Source organism: Podarcis muralis, chromosome 2 (genome assembly GCF_964188315.1).
Source record: "Podarcis muralis chromosome 2, rPodMur119.hap1.1, whole genome shotgun sequence".
NCBI lineage: Eukaryota > Metazoa > Chordata > Lepidosauria > Squamata > Lacertidae > Podarcis > Podarcis muralis.
The window spans coordinates 126,777,184-126,794,271 of record NC_135656.1 but is presented as its reverse complement, the minus strand read 5'-3'; the positions used below and the strand labels follow the sequence as shown (position 1 = coordinate 126,794,271).

The 17,088-nt window shown below is 55.2% G+C and overlaps 1 protein-coding gene across 1 annotated transcript; it reads right to left on the bottom strand.

Moving 5' to 3' along the window:
- Positions 1-8,331: 8,331 nt before the first annotated feature.
- TAPBP (TAP binding protein) lies at positions 8,332-16,852 on the bottom strand. The gene is made up of 8 exons (XM_077925255.1): positions 16,633-16,852; positions 15,781-15,993; positions 12,802-13,107; positions 11,613-11,945; positions 10,788-11,114; positions 10,330-10,419; positions 9,523-9,563; positions 8,332-9,196 (listed from the first exon to the last, which is right to left on the bottom strand). Exons 1-8 carry the CDS (start codon positions 16,850-16,852, stop codon positions 9,194-9,196), a joined length of 1,533 nt encoding a protein of 510 aa, XP_077781381.1. The 3' UTR covers positions 8,332-9,193.
- Between the last annotated feature and the right edge of the window lie 236 nt (positions 16,853-17,088).

Sequence of the window (17,088 nt, the reverse complement as noted above, 5' to 3'; positions counted from 1 at the left end):
GGTGGCCTGGAATGAGAAGGGAGGTCGCGGACTACGTGGCGAGGTGTGACACCTGCCAGAGGGCGAAGCCAGTGCTTAGACCGCCGGCCGGACTGTTGGAACCGCTGCAAACTCCGGCCGAACCTTGGGAGAGGGTGGCCCTGGACTTTGTCACGGATCTGCCCAGCTCGAGGGGCAAGACGGCAGTGCTGGTGGTGGTGGACTTGTTCTCCAAGATGGCACATTTCATTCCGTGTGCGAAGGTGGCCACGGCAGAACAAACCGCCAAACTGTTCATAGACCACGTGTTCAAGGTTCACGGTCTGCCACGGTCTATTCTGTCCGACCGGGGGCGGCAGTTCATCTCAAATTTCTGGCAGCGGCTGATGGGCTTCCTGAACGTCAAGATCAACCTGGCGTCGGCGAGACACCCGCAAACCAACGGGCAAGCAGAGCGGGTCAATGCCATCATGCAGCAGTACTTGAGGTGTTATGCAAATCAACAGCCTGCGACATGGGTGGATTACCTGCCGCTCGCCGAGTTCGCTTACAACAACACGAAGCACGTGTCCACGGGGGTCACACCGTTCTTCGCCAACAACGGGAGGCACCCCAGAACCTTCCCGGGACTGGAAAGGCTGGGGGAAGGGGAGCCGCAGACGGCAGATGCGTTCGCGTCGGAACTGCAGGAAGTCCACGATCAGCTGAGGCGCCACCTGGAACTGGCCAAGCACGCATACAAGGTACAAGCGGACAAACGCAGAAGGGTTGGCGAAGAGCTACACGTGGGGGACTGGGTCTGGTTAGCAGCCCACGCAGTGCCGGCCAGGTCGTTGGCCAAGAAGAAACTAGGGCATAAGCAACTGGGGCCCTATCAAGTCGAAGAGCAGGTCAACCCGGTGGCCTTCAGGCTGGCGCTTCCGGAGGGTTCCAGAATGCATCCGGTATTCCACAGATCGGTGCTCACTCCCTACAAGGCACCGCACAGGTTTCAGGAACCCGGAACGGCGCAGAGTCCGGCCAGAGACAGAACAGGGCACGCAGGAGTGGCACAGAAGGAGCGCATCAACGAAGTCACAGAGATTTTGGATTCCAGATGGGGGGAAGAAGGGGTAGAATACTTTCTCGCCAGGGAGGGCACCCCGGCCAGTGCGAACAGTTGGGTGCCGGACTACGCCTTGGACGAACCTCTGCTCAAAGACGAGTTTCATGCCCTCTTCCCACATAGACCGATGCCAGCAGACTTTTTCGACGACTGGCTTTTCACACCCACGCTTTCGGGCAGCACGTTCCGGGGGTTCGACTCGGACGAGGACCCGATACGAGACGTCCGTTCCCCGGAGGGGTCGCCCTCGGGATCTGCCTCAGAACCCTCGTATTGGTGGGACGACAAACCAGAGGAACAGTGGCGCAGGAAGTGGCAAGAAGGTCCAGGCCGAGCAACGCCGCCTGGAGGAAGCGAGGGAGAGACGGACATGGACATTTTCGGGGACGATCCAGGTTTCGAGCACGGCGGCACAGAGATGGAAGCAGAGGTGACCGTCGTCGACGAGAGAAGGGAGGAAGAACCGGAAGACTTCGGAGGGAGGCCCGCTACGGGAACCGAACGGTACCCGACATTCGTCTCCTTGACGCAGCAGCACCCAGCTCCAGCACCGGAAGGAGGGGAAGGGGGAGTGGGGGGCTTCGAGGGGGGGATGGATGTCAGGGGTTCAGGAGCAGAGGCAAGGGCAAGGAAGGAAACAGAGAGCGAAGGGGAGGAGGCAGAAGAAAGGATGAGCGATGACGACGACCCGAGATCTCCGAGTCTCTCCAGTGAGTCGGAGGATTCACAGAAAGGAGCACCAGTGGCCAAGGCAAGGGGGGAGTTTAGGGGGGCACCCCAGGGAGATAGAGCCAGAGGGGAATCAGAGGAGAGCAGTTGGAGATCGGGTCCAGCGTCACCGCCAGAGAACAGGGAAGAGGAAAGGAGCCAGGGGGCAAGCGCTGGCAGCTCACAGCAGGAGGGAGGGCACGAGTCAGGGGTGGCCACACCTCCATCTGGGAGCGAAGAGACGGTTAGACGGAAGGTGGAAGGTTGGGCGCGCGCGCCAAGTTCAAATGCACAGGAAGGAGGCGCAGTAGGCAGCCCGGAAAGAGAGCCGGGTCCTAAAGCCCGGCGCAAAGAGACAGGAGAGTCCGGGGGGTCAGCGTCCGAAGAATCCCGGAAGGAAGAGACCCAGGGGGGCAGAGGGACCCAGAGAAGAACAGTCAGGCGGAAAAGGTGGAGCAGGGCTAGGATATTAAGTTGGTGTACGAGGGGCGGAGATTCAGACGGAGCTTCGCCGATCTAGCTACTAGACGTAGGGTTGCACGCAGCAGCTTGAGAATGGAAACTGTAACTCAATAAAGACTTTTACTTAATGACCGTTGGCTAGCGTGATCCTCTGTGAGCTAGGATCTTGAAGCAACCCTGACAGCGGGGCTTTGAGGGGGGGATGGATGTCAGGGGTTCAGGGAGAGAGGCACAGATGAGGGAGGAGACTGAGAGCGAGGGGGAAGAATCCAGGAATGAGGAGGAGGAGGAGGACAATGACTTGAGGGTTTCCATGAGTCTTTCAAGTGAATCGGAGGATTCCCAAAAGGGGGCGCCCCTGGTCAGGCCAAGGGGAGCCACAGGGGGGACTCGTCAGGAGCAGGGGAGCAGCAGGGAAACCCCGAGTGGGAGTTGGAGATCGGGGCCGGCTTCCCCGCCGGAACGGAGTGAAGAGGGTGGAGTTCCCAGTGTGACAGACGAAGCAGAGCAGGAAGCAGAGAGGGGAAGGAGATCGGGGCAAGACGTCCTGCCGGAAGGGGCGGAGAGTAGTACAGAGAGTAGTGTAACTGTCAAGAGGAAGGTCAGGGGTAGCGAACGCGCCCCAAGTTCAAATGTGGAGGCGCGCGGAAATGCGGAGAGCCCTGAGGAGGAGCCTGGTCCCAAAGCACGGAGGAGGGGGGAACAGGCGTCTGGGGACTCAGCGTCAGGGGAAAGCAGGAGGGAAGGAACCCAGGGGGGCAGAAAGACCCTGCGGAAAAGGAAGGACAGGAAGAGGTGGACCAGCACAAGCCTCTTAAACTGGTGTGGAGGCGGGACTGATTCAGAGGGGACTTCAGCGGTCTAAGCGTAACAGACGTGGGGCTGCGCGCCTCGGCTGTGGAACAAACAATGTACTTCAATAAAGACTTTTGTAAATAAAGTGGACTTGGCGTTGGTCTCTTGTGAGCTGGGACCTGAGGCGGCCCTGACCCTAACCCTAACCCTAACCCCTAACCCTAACCCCTAACCCTAAACCTAAACCCTAACCCTAAACCCTTATCCTAAACCCTAACTCTAACCCTAACCCCTAACCCGAACCCGAACCCTAACCCTAACCCCCTAACCCGAACCCGAACCCCTAACCGAACCCGAACCCGAACCCTCACCCGAACCCCCGAACCCCCGAACCCCCTAACCCCCTAACCCCCTAACCCACTAACCCTAACCCCTAGCCCTAACCCCTAACCCTAACCCTTGTCGGGAATCAACCCCATATCAGGAGAAACTGGCAACTCTCCCAAGCACCCGGCTTGATCTCCTGTTGACCTCCCTGTCTGCATTCCCCAGCAAGATCCAGGCTAGTTCGCAAGTGGCGATCCTTCTCAGCATGAGAAGAACACACCCCTCTTTCCTGCCCCCCTGGCAGGGGAAAGAGATAGACAGAAACGTATTTACATACCTTTATTTCTGTCTTTGCAGCGTTACAAAAAACATGACTGCTCTCTTCAAATTCCAGCAGTCGAGAGAGAAACACTTCCTGCACTTCCTGTACAGGAACAAAAGGAAGAGCTCATATTACACTCTGAGCTAATTCCGGTGCTTCGCACTGTGAATAGACTGTCCCTCTGTTTCCCATGGACGGTCCCAACATTCCCATTATGTTTTGCTTTCAAGCCAGCAGCAGCACGCGGCTGTATTGCTTCATTATCATAACATACTCCCCCATATTAATCAATGTGCGCTGCGAGCAAAGCGTGATCCAGTGAAGAAAACAAACAGTTGTTATACATATAACACTCCCCTGTTGTTTCAGTTCCACCCTTGGAACTACCCGCCACTGGTTTCCGCAGTGTACCTCTCTGGTTGTCTGACTTCCAAGGAATGAGTGCATCTGCATTACCTTGGCTAGGGAATGTAGTGTTACGCTTAGCAACTCTCTGTTGTGTCTTTGTCTCAGACACAGCTTCAAACTGTCTTGAGTTGTCAACAATAGTAACACATGCAACAGCTGAGTTAGCAAACTCTTTGGAATACCTCTTGGGTGGTACACCCTTTGTAACTCTCTCAGACCTGCGTATGTTGTGCTGATCCTCTCTGCTCACCGGTTCAGTTTCAGGACTCTTTGGAGAACAGTGGTTCATCCTACACCTGTGAAGGTCTAGCCATTGTGTGAGATTTCCTCTCAATGACTGTGTCAACTGAGCTCTCCGAGCTATCACTGTTACTCTCAGTACCACTGTAATCAGTAAAATCATCATCATCATCTGAATTGTCCTCAGTGGGAAATGTGTGAACAATTATTTTCTCCTGTTCAGGAGCACTCTCTAGAAATTTTGTGAGAATCACCTGACCAGATTCAGACAAAATTACTGTGTAGAGACCCTTTTCATAACCCACAACAATGCCTCTAGCATTCTTTACTCCACCTGGAGCATCAGATTTCACATGAGACCCAAAAACCTTAAAATGGGCAACAGAAGGTTTTCTATGGAACAGCTTCTCAAAAGGAGAACATCCCAAATCTTTTGAAACCTTTCTCATCCAAGTGTAACAATAACACATTAACGACTCCGCCCAAAACTCATGTGGCAAATGTGAACTCAGCAATTGCGCCTTCATCCCATTTTGCAATTCTCTGTTCACTTTTACACAAATACTTTTGTTCCATGCTCCTGCAGAAACAGCAGTCTTGTGCCTTATCCCTTTCTTATCCAGGAAATCCTGAAAATCCTGTAAAAGAAAAACTGGCTTTTCATCTGTGAAAAGACAATCAATGTTAGCATCATGAACATTTTTAACCTTGTCACAAAACTCTTTGAACCTTTCTAAGGCTTCTTGTGGTTTCTGCAATATATGTATCCAGTTGTGGGGAGGGAGGGGGGTCGCGACTCGGCAGAGTCAATTTGTTGGAAAAGAATATGTAAGGAAAACAATAAAAATTCACTCAGGAAAAAAAAAGTTCAGACTCTCAAGATACACAGTTCCAAACCCGGTCGCTTCCAGCTCCTGGCCATTGGCCTGTTTCACAGTGAAGCTTTGCTTCTTAAACGTTGAAAACAGATCTCTGCACGACGTCATGTGTTGCGTGCATCCCGTGTCAAGAACAAAAGCGTTCTCCGTTGAAAATTCGGCTTTTGTTGATAGCAATGCCTTTGCAGGTTTCACCTGGGACTTGGTACGACTTTTGCCTGACGCCTCAGGCTTTGCAGAGCTTCCCCTAGCTCCTTTCTGTTGACGTGGCCTCTTACAATTCCTCTGTAGATGCCCAGGCTGGCCACAATTGTAACAACAAACAACGTTCAGAGCTTCAGCTTGCTCTTTCCTTGCAATGGCAGTGGGGGCGCTACAACTCCGAGCCTCACTCCCCCTGTCAGCAACATCCGTTGCAGCAAGAACAGGAACAGCAACAGCAACAGTTCCTTCACTCCCCCTCTTGGGGTCAAAGCTCTCCTCAGCTTTCGATGAGCTTTTAGGAATTTGGCCAGCGCCATCTTGGCTCTCCCCTTCTGGGGTAGTCAACTTTCGGCTCTTGCTTCTCACTCCAGCTTCACAAGCTTTTCAGAGCTTCTGAGAGAACAAAGCCATCTCAATCTCAATCTCAGCTTTCACTCTCGAGCCTGTAAACTCCAAGAGTCTATTGGCTGTTCACTGCGTTGCACTTAGCAGCTAAATGCAGGCTGTTTTGAAAGTCCCTCCAAGAGCAGTGAGATAGCAGACAAAACAAACGCTGTTTTCTCAGTGTTTTTCCAGCCTCTCACAGTGCTCAGCCTTACCCCCGTATTGGCTAGTAACTTTCCACTTTACTGATGTTTCGTTGCATAGCAACTGGACATTCCAGGCTTGAGCAGCAAACCTTATCAATCCCAGGAATGCGAAGTATGCAGGCTGTTTCTCCGTGCTTTTTTCATCCAAAAGCAGCTTTTGTGAACCAGAGAAGAATCAATCTGCGTTCACACTTTTAGCCCATAATTCAGCATACCTTAGGGGTTCCGTTGCTCCTGGCTTATCAGCAAAAACGTTTGCTTCGGTAGCTTCCATCCACACGCTACCATATCTTCCTTTATCTCCTTGCAGAGGATGAAGTACGATCCATCAACCTCTTCTGCTGCTTTCATGGATCGAAACCATCGGCTCCGTGCTACCAGATGTTGGGAATCAAGCCCATATCAGGAGAAACTAGCAACTCTCCCAGACACCCGGCTTGATCTCCTGTTGACCTCCCTGTCTGCATTCCCCAGCAAGCTCCAGGCTAGGTCGCAATAGGCGATCCTTCTCAGCATGAGAAGAACACACCCCTCTTTCCTGCCCCCCTGGCAGGGGAAAGAGATAGACAGAAACGTATTTACATACCTTTATTTCTGTCTTTGCAGCGTTACAAAAAACATGACCGCTCTCTTCAAATTCCAGCAGTCGAGAGAGAAACACTTCCTGCACTTCCTGTACAGGAACAAAAGGAAGAGCTCATATTACACTCTGAGCTAATTCCGGTGCTTCACACTGTGAATAGACTGTCCCTCTGTTTCCCATGGACGGTCCCAACATTCCCATTATGTTTTGCTTTCAAGCTACCAGCTTTCAAGCTAACCCTAACCCTAAAACCCTAACCCTAACCCTAACCCTAATGATGTAGCGATGATGCTTAATGAACTGTATGCTGGGAGAAGATGGAAACTTTTAAAAGTCCTTGTCACCCCATCCTCGGGATTCAAAATTCCTCCTTGAACCTGTTTCACAATAAACTTTGGTCTACAGCTATTTGCTCCAGTTGGTGGCTGGACTCCTTCCTTTATTCTGATTCTGCCCAAACAGCTGGGCGACTGAGCAGCCTTGCACATAGATTTTTCCGTAACACTTCTTAAACTTGGGAATGTCTGCATGTGACTCCATCTCTACAGCTCACATAAACACCACGGAGAAGGTGGCTGGAGCCTGAAAGGCGAAAGCCTTGGCCTCAAACGCAGGACTCAGGGATGTTTCCCCCTTTTCCCCCATGGAGACCTGGGACCCCTTCTCCTTCGGAAGGGACCTCCGAGGAGGAAGCCAGGGCGGATATAAAGTTCCTTTCCCCACTTGTTAGGAGCCTGAGCTCCATTTGGGGTCCCTCCTTCTGCACCCCAAGGTTCCTCCAAGGCCTTGGGGAAGGAAACTGAGGCAGGCTCTGCTTGCTCCCCAGGGCCCTGGGCAATTTCCCTAAAGTCCCCCCACTGCCTCATGAGACCCGCAGGGATCAGGAGTGGGAGCGACTTCTCCTGTTCAACTACCGCCTGAGGGGGAGGAACAGAGGTCTTGGCCCATTTGGGGTGGCAAGCGAGGGCCATCCAGAAAGGGCTCCTGGGACCCCGAGTTCGAGAGGCAAGAAGGGGAGTCTCCAGCCTGGCCTTTCCCCTATTCCTGCAGGTGGAGCCCTTCTCCTAGCACTGACTCTTGGGGTGACAAAGGTGTCTTTGGCTGGGGAGGATAAACTAAGCGTCCCAGAATCCTTTTCGTGAGGCGGAGGAGAGGATGGGCTCCAAAAGGATGCTTTCTTTGGGGGGGGAGGGTTAGGCAGCCAAAATCAATAGATGGGGGGGCGATTAAAAGAGGGCTTGGAGCCCCTCTCAACCTGGCAGAGAAAAACACCAAGGAGCCCCCCCTCCCTCCCCCGGCTGCTGCTCTCCTCTCTCTTCCCGGCTCAATCCACCCACTTCCGGGTTCTCTCTTGCCCTCACCCAATCACCATGCACAGAGCACCCTGCTCCCCTCCAATTGCTGACCGGTCTGGAACTGAAGCTGCAGAGGAGGCCCAGGAGGCGGTCCAAGGAGCTCCCCCTTCCACAACAACCCTGCCAGGTTGGCCGCTTGCATGTCACCCCCTTTCCAGCAGGCGAAGCTGCAGGGGCCACTCACTTCCTGGCTGTCCAAAAATGGAGGAGGCGTTTGACCCTTGATGAACCTGAGGAGCCTTGAGGGGGGCAGAGAGGGGCTCTTGCCCCTTCCCAGACTTCTCCTCCAACCATTTATTACTACTGTTTATCAAACTTGGCCACCCTCACCTCTCCTGCAGCCCTGGAAGGAAAAAAACAGACACATGGCATGCATTTCTTTTCAACACGGGTTTATTCTCTAGGTTGGCTCTGCCCCACGGGGCTTACAGTCTACAGCAGAATTTACACAGAATGGGGAGGGGGGAGTTCTGGGCTCTGGGGGGAGGGAAGGGGGGCAGGTCCTAGTCCGTATTGAGAGAGAGGGCCGAGCTGCTCTGCATGGCCATCTCTGCAGGGATGTTGCGGGGAAACGGGCTCCTTTTGCACCCAGGTCTCTAGAGGGGATAAACTTGGGTCTGGACTGTACCACTTCAGGTCCCCCGGAGGGGGAGGTAAAGGGACACCTGATGACCCACATTCTATAAGTGGAGGATTCCTGATTTATTTATTTTTTGGGGGGGAGGGATATGCCAATCTTGCTCAAGTCAGTCTCCCCTACTCCAAAAAGGTTCTCTCCCACAATCCCAAAGACAACACAGGCCCCCGTCAAGAGTCTCCCAGAGCATGTGCAGAGTCTGCGGCCCAGGACCTTAGGGGTGCTTTTGATGCAATTCCTGCCTTGCGGGGGATTGGACTAGATGACCCTCAGGGCCCCCTCCCAATTCTACACTTCTATCATTTCACAGCACGCAAGTGAGGAGGGGCAGGGACTGTCAGAAAGGGGGGCTTTTGCTATGCACAGATCTGGCCCCCTCCTTAAATCAGAGCTGTGAATCTGCAGGATGCGAAGCCAAGCAGACCCCTGACCCCAAAAAGGAAGGGGAAGGGGGCTTCCAACAAGGAACCGGTGGGGCAAGATTGGGCAGCGAAAGAGGAGGGACCCAGGAGTCCGGGGGCCTACGATCCACTTCGCCCTTTCAACGGGATCCGGAGACAGGCAACAAACCAAGCCGGGAGCTGGGCTGCCCAAAGTCCGCTACTGCAGAAAGAAGAGAAATCTGTGAGATTCTGACCCGTTTCAGAGATGAAACATTAGCTGGCTGGGGGTTGCAATTGCAGGAATTGCTCCACAAGAACCCTGCGAAGTAGGCAGACTGGATCCTGCCCCCTGACCCGACTGCGAGCTTCATCATGACCAGGGACTGGGGATTCGAACCCAGATCTCTCTGCCAGGGCCTAGTCTGGCCCTCTCACCCCTGCACCGCACTGCCTCTCAGTGGGTGGCACAGAGATATTTTTTTAAAAGAATAGAAAAATGAGGAATCGAGAGAACTTGGCAGTCTTGGGAGCATCTTGGGCACTGACCTCGGATTTGGGCTTCTCCGATTTGGGTTTTTCTTCAGAAGCTGAAAAGGAGGAAAATGAAGCAGGGAAAGGTTAATGACCAGAAAACCCAGGGAAATGGACAGGAATACTTGAAAGCATGCAGAAAGCTAAAACGGAAATCAACATTTCTGAGCCGCTGGGCAGGGATGTTTTTAGCAGGCGACCAAAGAGAGTCTGGCCAAGGCGCCTGGTTGGTATCAAGAGGCAGGGAGTTCCAAAGGTTGTTGGAGCCAGGAGGGACCCCGAGGGCCATCTAGTCCAACCCCCTGCAAGGCAGGAATCTTGAACCCACAACCCTGAAATGAAGAGCCTCAGGCTCTCCCAGCTGAGCTTCTTGTACTGGCAAATGTGGGAAAGGGGAGTCAATTGGCCAATGCCAGTTCCACCAATCAAAGGCGTCAGGTGGTGGTGGAGAGAGTCCTCAACTGCTTTTACTGTCAATATTTGCATGGTCTTAATAGATTCTGAATTGTCTCCCCCAGGAAAATATTTCTATTTTTCATTATAATAATTAGACTTGAGGGAGGCTGGGTTATTGGTTTGTTTTGGTTCTCATTTTTATTATGTACGTTGTGTTTTCATCGTGCATTTTTATGCCGCAAACTGCCCGGAGATCCAGAAAAGGAGGGTGCTGTGCACATTTATAGAATCCTAGAATTGTAGAATCCGAAGGGACCCCAGGAATCTCAGCTAAAGTATCCCCTAAAATAGTGACCAAATGATAAAATAGGACCATATCAATAACAAAAATAACAGTACAGAAGGGGTGGGTGGGAACAACCTTACCCCATCGGAAGAAGGACCGCAAGACCCCCAGGAGCACAATGGCGACCAGGAACAAGCCGATGGCGTCCTCCAGGGAGGGGCCCAGGGACCCTGGGTGGGGGGAGAAGGGGCAGAGGCAGAAGGGGGGCGTCAGCGAGGGAGAAGGGGGGCGACGTCAGACCCCCACCCTGCCTTGACCACCCATTGCAGGTCCCAAAGCTGCACCTTCGCCCCACCCCCCATATCCTCCACCCCATGCCCAACTTGATCAGTGCCAATTCACAGAATCCTAGTTGGGAGGGCACCCCGGCGGTCATCTAGCCCAACCCCCTTCAAGGGAGGAATCCCAGCTAAATCACCCGGGACGGACGACCCCCCAACCTCCGCCAGTCAGGAATCGCACCCGAAGCCGGTCTTCTGAGCCTTGATACCCAGCCCCCAGGGGACCCCGGCACAGACCCCCAAGTGCAGACCCCCACCTGCCACATGGAGCACGACCGCCTTCTTGACCCCCGCCTCGCCTAGCCCAGCGTGGCCCACGTGGCAGACGTAGGAGACCCCGTGGTCCTCGGTCGGGACGGGCAGCAGGCGGGCGAAGCTGGTGAAGCTGAAGGTGCCGTCGGGAGCCTGGCGATGCCCCGAGTCCCCGATGTCCAGGAAGGCGTCCTGGGGGGCGCCGGACCCCCTCCGCTTCCAGCTGACCGAGGCACCCAGAGGGAAGAAGCCGGAGACCTCGCAGGCCAGCTGGGGCCGGGCGCCGGAGGGCACCGAGAGCGTCATGGGGCGCAGCGTCACCTGGGGCGGCTCTGCAGGGCGAGAGGGAGTGAGCAAAGCGCCCCCTGCTGACAACCAGGAGCGCTGCAGGCTCCCAGCTGCCGGGAGGGGAGAGGGGGGCTCTTGGATTCGAATCCTGAGGAAGTCAGGGTCCCCGTTGGCTTGACCAAGTGGCCAGACGCTTCTTAAGGAGCCTCCCAGTCCAGGGGCAGTCTCTCTGGATCACTTGGTTCTTAGAAGCCTAGAATCAGACAGGTGGAAGGGATCCCCAAGGGTCATCTAGCCCAACTCCTGCAAGGCAGGGATCTTAGGGCAATTTGGCCACTGCAAGGTTTAAGCACTCTCCCTATGTTCTTTTGGCGCCTCCAGGCCCAGGAGCAGTCTATCTGGATCCTTAGGTCCTGGCCGGCATTTGGACTGTGAGAATACAAGATGCTGGCTCCATGGGGGTCCCTTTGGGCAGTGGACCCCCCTTTCCCCTTCCCTCCGCCCTCCCTGCGAGGGAGACCCCCCACTGGTCGCTCACTCACCCACCACCTTGAACTCGAGCGCCTGCTGGGCGTGCAGGTGGGGCAGGTAGATGGTGCAGATGTAGGTGCCCTCGTGGTGGACGGCCACGCTCCGCAGGCGCAGGGAGGCGCCGCCGCCCTCGGCATCCAGCAGCAGCTCGGCCCCCTCCTCGGCCACCGACACCCCCCGCGTGGCTCCGTCGAAGGCCAGCACTACCTTCCCGGCCCCCCGGAACTGATGGCGCCACTCCACCGAGAAGGCCGAGGCCGGCGCCGAGAAGCCGCAGTGCAGGACCGCCGGGCGCCCGAGGCGGGACTCCAGGCGTGGCGTCCGCGTGAAGACCGACAGCACCGCTGCGCAAGGAGGGAGGAGGGCGAGGTGAGCGGGAGAGATCCCCAGCGGTCATCTAGACCACCCCCCCCCCCCCCGTGCAAGGGAGGAATCCCAGAAGGGAAAAACAACAAACCCAAGGCCGTGTTTAGCAGATGCAGCGCCAGGCTGCAAATGTCTGCCCAGCACCTCCAAATTACCACCGATAGTGTTGGGGTGGCCGTAGCTGCGCACTGCCAGCCATTGTGGGGGGCGCAACTCTCCCCCATGCCAATGCAGGAGAGTGATCCCCCGAGAGGCCAGCGCCCTGGCGCGAGGCATCACTAAGCCCTATGGGAAAGACGGCTCTGAACAAACCCACAATCTATTTGATTTATTCATTAAATTTTGTGGTTCTCAAATTTAGGGGAGACCCCCATAAACGCTCTCCCTTTCAGCCAGTGCCCTAAAAGAGGCATGGTTTGGAACAACTGTTTGCATGACCCAGTAAGAGGAAAGCAAGATTTGAAAGAGCAACAATTGCTTGCCAAATGACTCAAAATCCACTTCAAACTACTCCAAGTAGTTCAACCCAGCAGATGATTTGATCCAGGGATTTCCGCTTTCCAATTGGCCCACGGTGCCCCCCACCCCCCAGGAGGGTGTAACCAATGACTTTGGACACTCCTAATTTAAATAACTGCATCTCTGTCCCGCATTCTCCTCCCAGGGGCTCAAGGCGGCCTCCATCCCCTTCCTCTGCCATTCCCCCGTGCTGACCCTGCCAGGTAGGCCTGCCTGAGAAGCACCGACTGGCCCTCGGTCCCTCTCTCCCAGGCTTTTGGCGCAGGGCTCTAACCGCTAGGCCGCGCTGCTCCCCTTCCGCTCGCCAAGTGGTACCTGCGGTGGTGGTGACGCTGCTGACCCCATCCTGCTGCTTCCAAGGCAGGGCCTCCTCAGTGTGCAGGACGCTGCTGACCCCGAACTTGGCATCGGGGGCCTGGATGCTGGCGATGAGCCACTTGCCCCTCTCCAGGGCGCGGGGGCAGCCCCCTCCGTCCGCCAGCCCCTCCGCCCAGGCGACGTGGGACTCTTGCGGCGCGTAAGCGTTGATCTCGCAGGAGGATTCAGTCTCGCTGGCATCCGGACTCAGCCAGGGCGGGGGGGTGGCTGAGGCCTGACCGCCCCACAGGGCCCCAGAGGGGTCTGCCGGGGGGACAAAGCGGGGAGAGGTGAACCAGTGTCTGGGGGGGATGACAAGCCTTGTCTCTCCACTGCCGGACCCCCCCAACCTACATCGCAGGGGGTTGGAGTGGATGACCTTTGGGGTTCCCAACTCCACCGTTCTGCGTCAGCCAGTTCAGTTCAACTCACAGAATCACAGAATTGGAAGGGACCCCTGAGGGTCATCTAGTCCAACCCCTGCGATGCAGGAATCTCAGCGAAAATAAGATGCCCTCTAAGGAGGATTTGTTTTGTCTATGGGATTTAAATGCCAGTTAATAAACTAAAAGAATCAAGCAGTTTTGTACCTCTGAAAAGTGGAAATGTTAAGGTTGGAAAACAATATATCCATAATGTCAGGGGTGCCTCAGGTCCCAGCTCACAAAGGACCAACGCCAGTGTCTCTTTATATACAGAAGTCTTTATTGAAGTTCATTGTTGGTTTGACAGCCGTGGCGCGCAGCCCTACGTCTGTAACTCTAGACCGTCGAAGCTCCGTCTGACTCTTCCCCTCCCCTACACCAGTTTAACACCCGAGCTTTGCTCCACCTCTTCCTCTGCTCTTTTCTCCTCTGGGTCCTCCTGCCCCCTGGGGTCCCACCCCTCCTGGACTCTTCGGAGGCGGATTCCTCTGACTCCTCCCCCTGTCTCCGGCGGGCTTTGGGACCTGGCTCCCAATCCGGATTTTCTGCTGACCCGCGCGCCTGCACATTTGAACTTGGCGCGCGCGCCCAGCCGGCCACTTTCCTCCTAACGGCTACACTGCTCCTGTCACTGCTTCCTTCTTCGGAGGGGCTGGCTGGAAATGACCTCCGCTCCGCCCCTCCACGGAGGCGTGGTCAGTTCTGACTCTCTCTCTCTCCCTGCTGGAGTGGACGCCGGTTCTGCTCTGTGGGCTTCTTCCCCCCCGCTACGCTCTGGCAGGGAAGCTGGCCCTGATCTCCAGCTCCCGCTTGGGGACTCACCGCTGGCCCCCCTTGCTCTGACCCTGGGCGCCTCTTTCTGAGAATCTTCTGATTCGCTGGAGAGACTCATGGAATCTCTCGGGTCACTGTCATACCCTCCTAAGCTCCCTTCAGATTCCTCCCCTTTGCTCTCCAACTCCTCTTTCCCCTTTGGCTCAGCCCCTGAGCCCCTGACACATAATAAGCATAAATAAATTAAATTAATCCACAACAATAGGACTCCTGAGTTCTTGAGATGATTTGTTTTGTCCATTTACTGTATTTATTTTTCCCAATGGGAACTATAAAATGGTGATTTTCTTGAGTCAAAATGAGAGTAACCCTGAACATTTTTAAGAAAAAAAGCACTGTACCTATATACCAGAGAAGCATGTATGGAACTATAGGTAAAGGTAAAGGTACCCCTGTGGGGGGCGGACTGAGGGGGGGGCGGAGGGAGACCCCCAAGAAGGAGGGCTGAGGGGACCCCCTGGGTGTGGGGGGCGGACTGAGGGGGGGAGTGGAGGGAAAGGGCCCCTCGCTCAGGAGCCCCCCAAGTCTGACTCCGCCAGGGACACAACTCAGTCCAGGAAGGAGTGGGAAGAAGGGGCAGAAATGGAGTCCAGCATTTGACCACCATGTCTAGAAAGCGGAACATCGGCCTGAGAAGAGAAGCTGCGCCTGGACTTCTGCGTTTAATGCCCTGACAGCCTCCAAGGTGAGGCAAGAAGTTGACTTCTGCCTGAAAGAACCCGTCTCCGGACCCCACCTTTTCCTCGGTAAATAGAACTTTTCTTCTTTGTTCCGCTTCTGCCCTGGACTCTAAATCCCCAAGTTTTCCCTCACACAAGAGAGGCTGTGGTCAATGGCAGAAATTCACTGAATTGGCATAATGTGAGGCGGATCCGCTATATTTAATTGGGGGCCGTTAGCAGGGACATAATGCGTCTTTATGAATTGGAGGCTTGAGGGGGGAATCCGCTACAGGGCCGTTATAAAATGATCATAAAGAGTTGTAGAGTTGGAATGCATTTATACCAAATATAGTGGGTTAAGAATCAACATCTATGTTTTGGGATAATAATATCACCTAGACATTAGATAAGTATATATGGAATTGGAATTCTTAACTCTTATAGTGATATAGTGTATTATTATTATTATTATTATTATTATTATTATTATTATTATTATTTAGTGTTGTTCAATCACACTGATGTTTTAAAAATAAAAAAGTAAACACCTGTAGGTTGGACCCCGAGGGACATCTAGTCTCACCCCCTGCAATGCAGGAATCTTAGCTCAAGAATCCCTGACATTTGGCCTTCCAGCCTCTGCTTGGAAAACCTCCAAGGAAAGCAACTCTGTCCCTGGAGGTTTAAAAACGGAGATTGGGGAAGGAGTGTTTGCTGACACTGAAGATCCAGAGAATCCTTTAAGTTTCCCAGCCTCAGTTGTGGCGCCTGTGAAATGGGTATATCACAGTGTGTGGGTGGGGGGGGGGGTGCGTAATAATTAACTCAGGCCCAGGTTGGGAAATGCTGCATCAGCCCCACAGCGAAATGGGTTTCCCAGCCTCAGTTGTGGCGCCTGTGAAATGGGTCTCCCAGGGAGGCGGAATTCAGAGGTGCTTCAAGTCCCTCCAGGTGAATGAGAAGCAGGGATGGGACCCAGGGGACAGGTGGGGGTGTCCTATGGGGGGTCTCCATACCCAGGACCTGGAAGGCCAGGCCGGCCTCCACCTCCGGGGGCAACTGGGACTCCAGGGCAGCTTCTTCCAGGCGTCTCCCGGGTGGGGGCAGGAACAAGATGGCGGGGCGCTGCTTGGGGGCGCTGGACATGCCGGAGCCTCCGCCCCCAGCCTCCTCCAGGAACCAGCAGCCCCGCTTGGCCAGCGGAGGCGAGGATCTGCCGAAGGACGCTCCTGCGAGGAGAGGAGGAAGAAGAAGAAGAAGAAGAAGAAGAAGAAGAAGAAGAAGAAGAAGAAGAAGAAGAAGGTGGACTAGATGCCCCTGGGGGTCCCCAAAGCAGCAGCAGCAGCATCTGGGTCCGGAGCAAGGGGACCTCTCCCCCCCAGCCCAGCCTCCAAGCCCAATCCAGGTAGACTGCCTCTGGGCCTGGAGGCTCCACCGAGAGAGCCCTGCTGGATCCGGACCAGGGCAAGGTAGACTGGCTCTGTCCAGGGAGGCTCCATTGGGACGCGGCGGGGAAGAAGATGCCCCCGAGGGGGGCCGGAGGGCAGAAGCAGCGGGGCAGCAACGGGGCCGGATTCGGGACTCGGCCAGGAAACGGAAAGCGAAAGCGGAGGGACTAGCCCGGGCCAAATTCCCCCCACCCTGCCCCGCTTTGCGACAGGCAGAAATCCCACCGGAGAAGTTTCCCCCGCCAGCCCCTTCCTGCACCCGCTGAGTTTCTGCCTTGCAGGGGGAGGAAATCCGACCACGGGGGCGAGGGACGCCTCCTCCTCCGCCCCCCCCCCCCGAGGGAACCCAGGCGCCCGGCCCCGAGCTCTCCTCCTCCCGCGCCCTGCGAGGGGGGACCCAGGCGTCCGGCCTCGACCTACCCAGCAGCAGCAGCAGCAGCGGGAGCCCCTTGGCGCGGAGCGGAGCGGGTTGGGCAGCCATGAGGCTCCGCAGGGAGAGAGCAAGGAGAGGCGGCGAGCGGCGATGGCGGAGACTCCGTCCGCGCTTCCCCTTTCGATTTCGGAGCCCCGGAAGGAGGGCGGGGCAGGAGGGAGGGGGAAGCTCAACATCAAAAACGAAAATCATGGCCACTGGTCCCATCACCTCCTGGTAAATAAGAAGGGGAAGAAATGGAGGCAGTGAGAGATTTTACTTTTTTGGGCTCCATGATCACTGCAGATGGTGACAGCAGCCACGAAATTAAAAGACGCCTGCTTCTTGGGAGAAGGGCAATGACAGGCCTAGACAGCATCTTGAGAAGTAGAGACATCACCTTACCAACAAAGGTCCGTATAGTTAAAGCCATGGTTTTCCCAGTAGTGATGTATGGAAGTGAG

What these genes read in the sequence shown, in the direction of transcription:
- TAPBP (XM_077925255.1), bottom strand. Translation starts at nt 16,852, where the DNA reads ATGGGACCAGTGGCCATGATTTTCGTTTTTGATGTTGAGCTTCCCCCT. An exon ending in GCTGCTGCTGCTGCTGCTGG is followed by an intron (nt 15,994 to 16,632) that starts GTAGGTCGAGGC and finishes CTCTCCTCGCAG; the next exon opens with GAGCGTCCTTCGGCAGATCC. An exon ending in GCGGTCCTTCTTCCGATGGG is followed by an intron (nt 9,564 to 10,329) that starts GTAAGGTTGTTC and finishes CCTCCTTTTCAG; the next exon opens with CTTCTGAAGAAAAACCCAAA.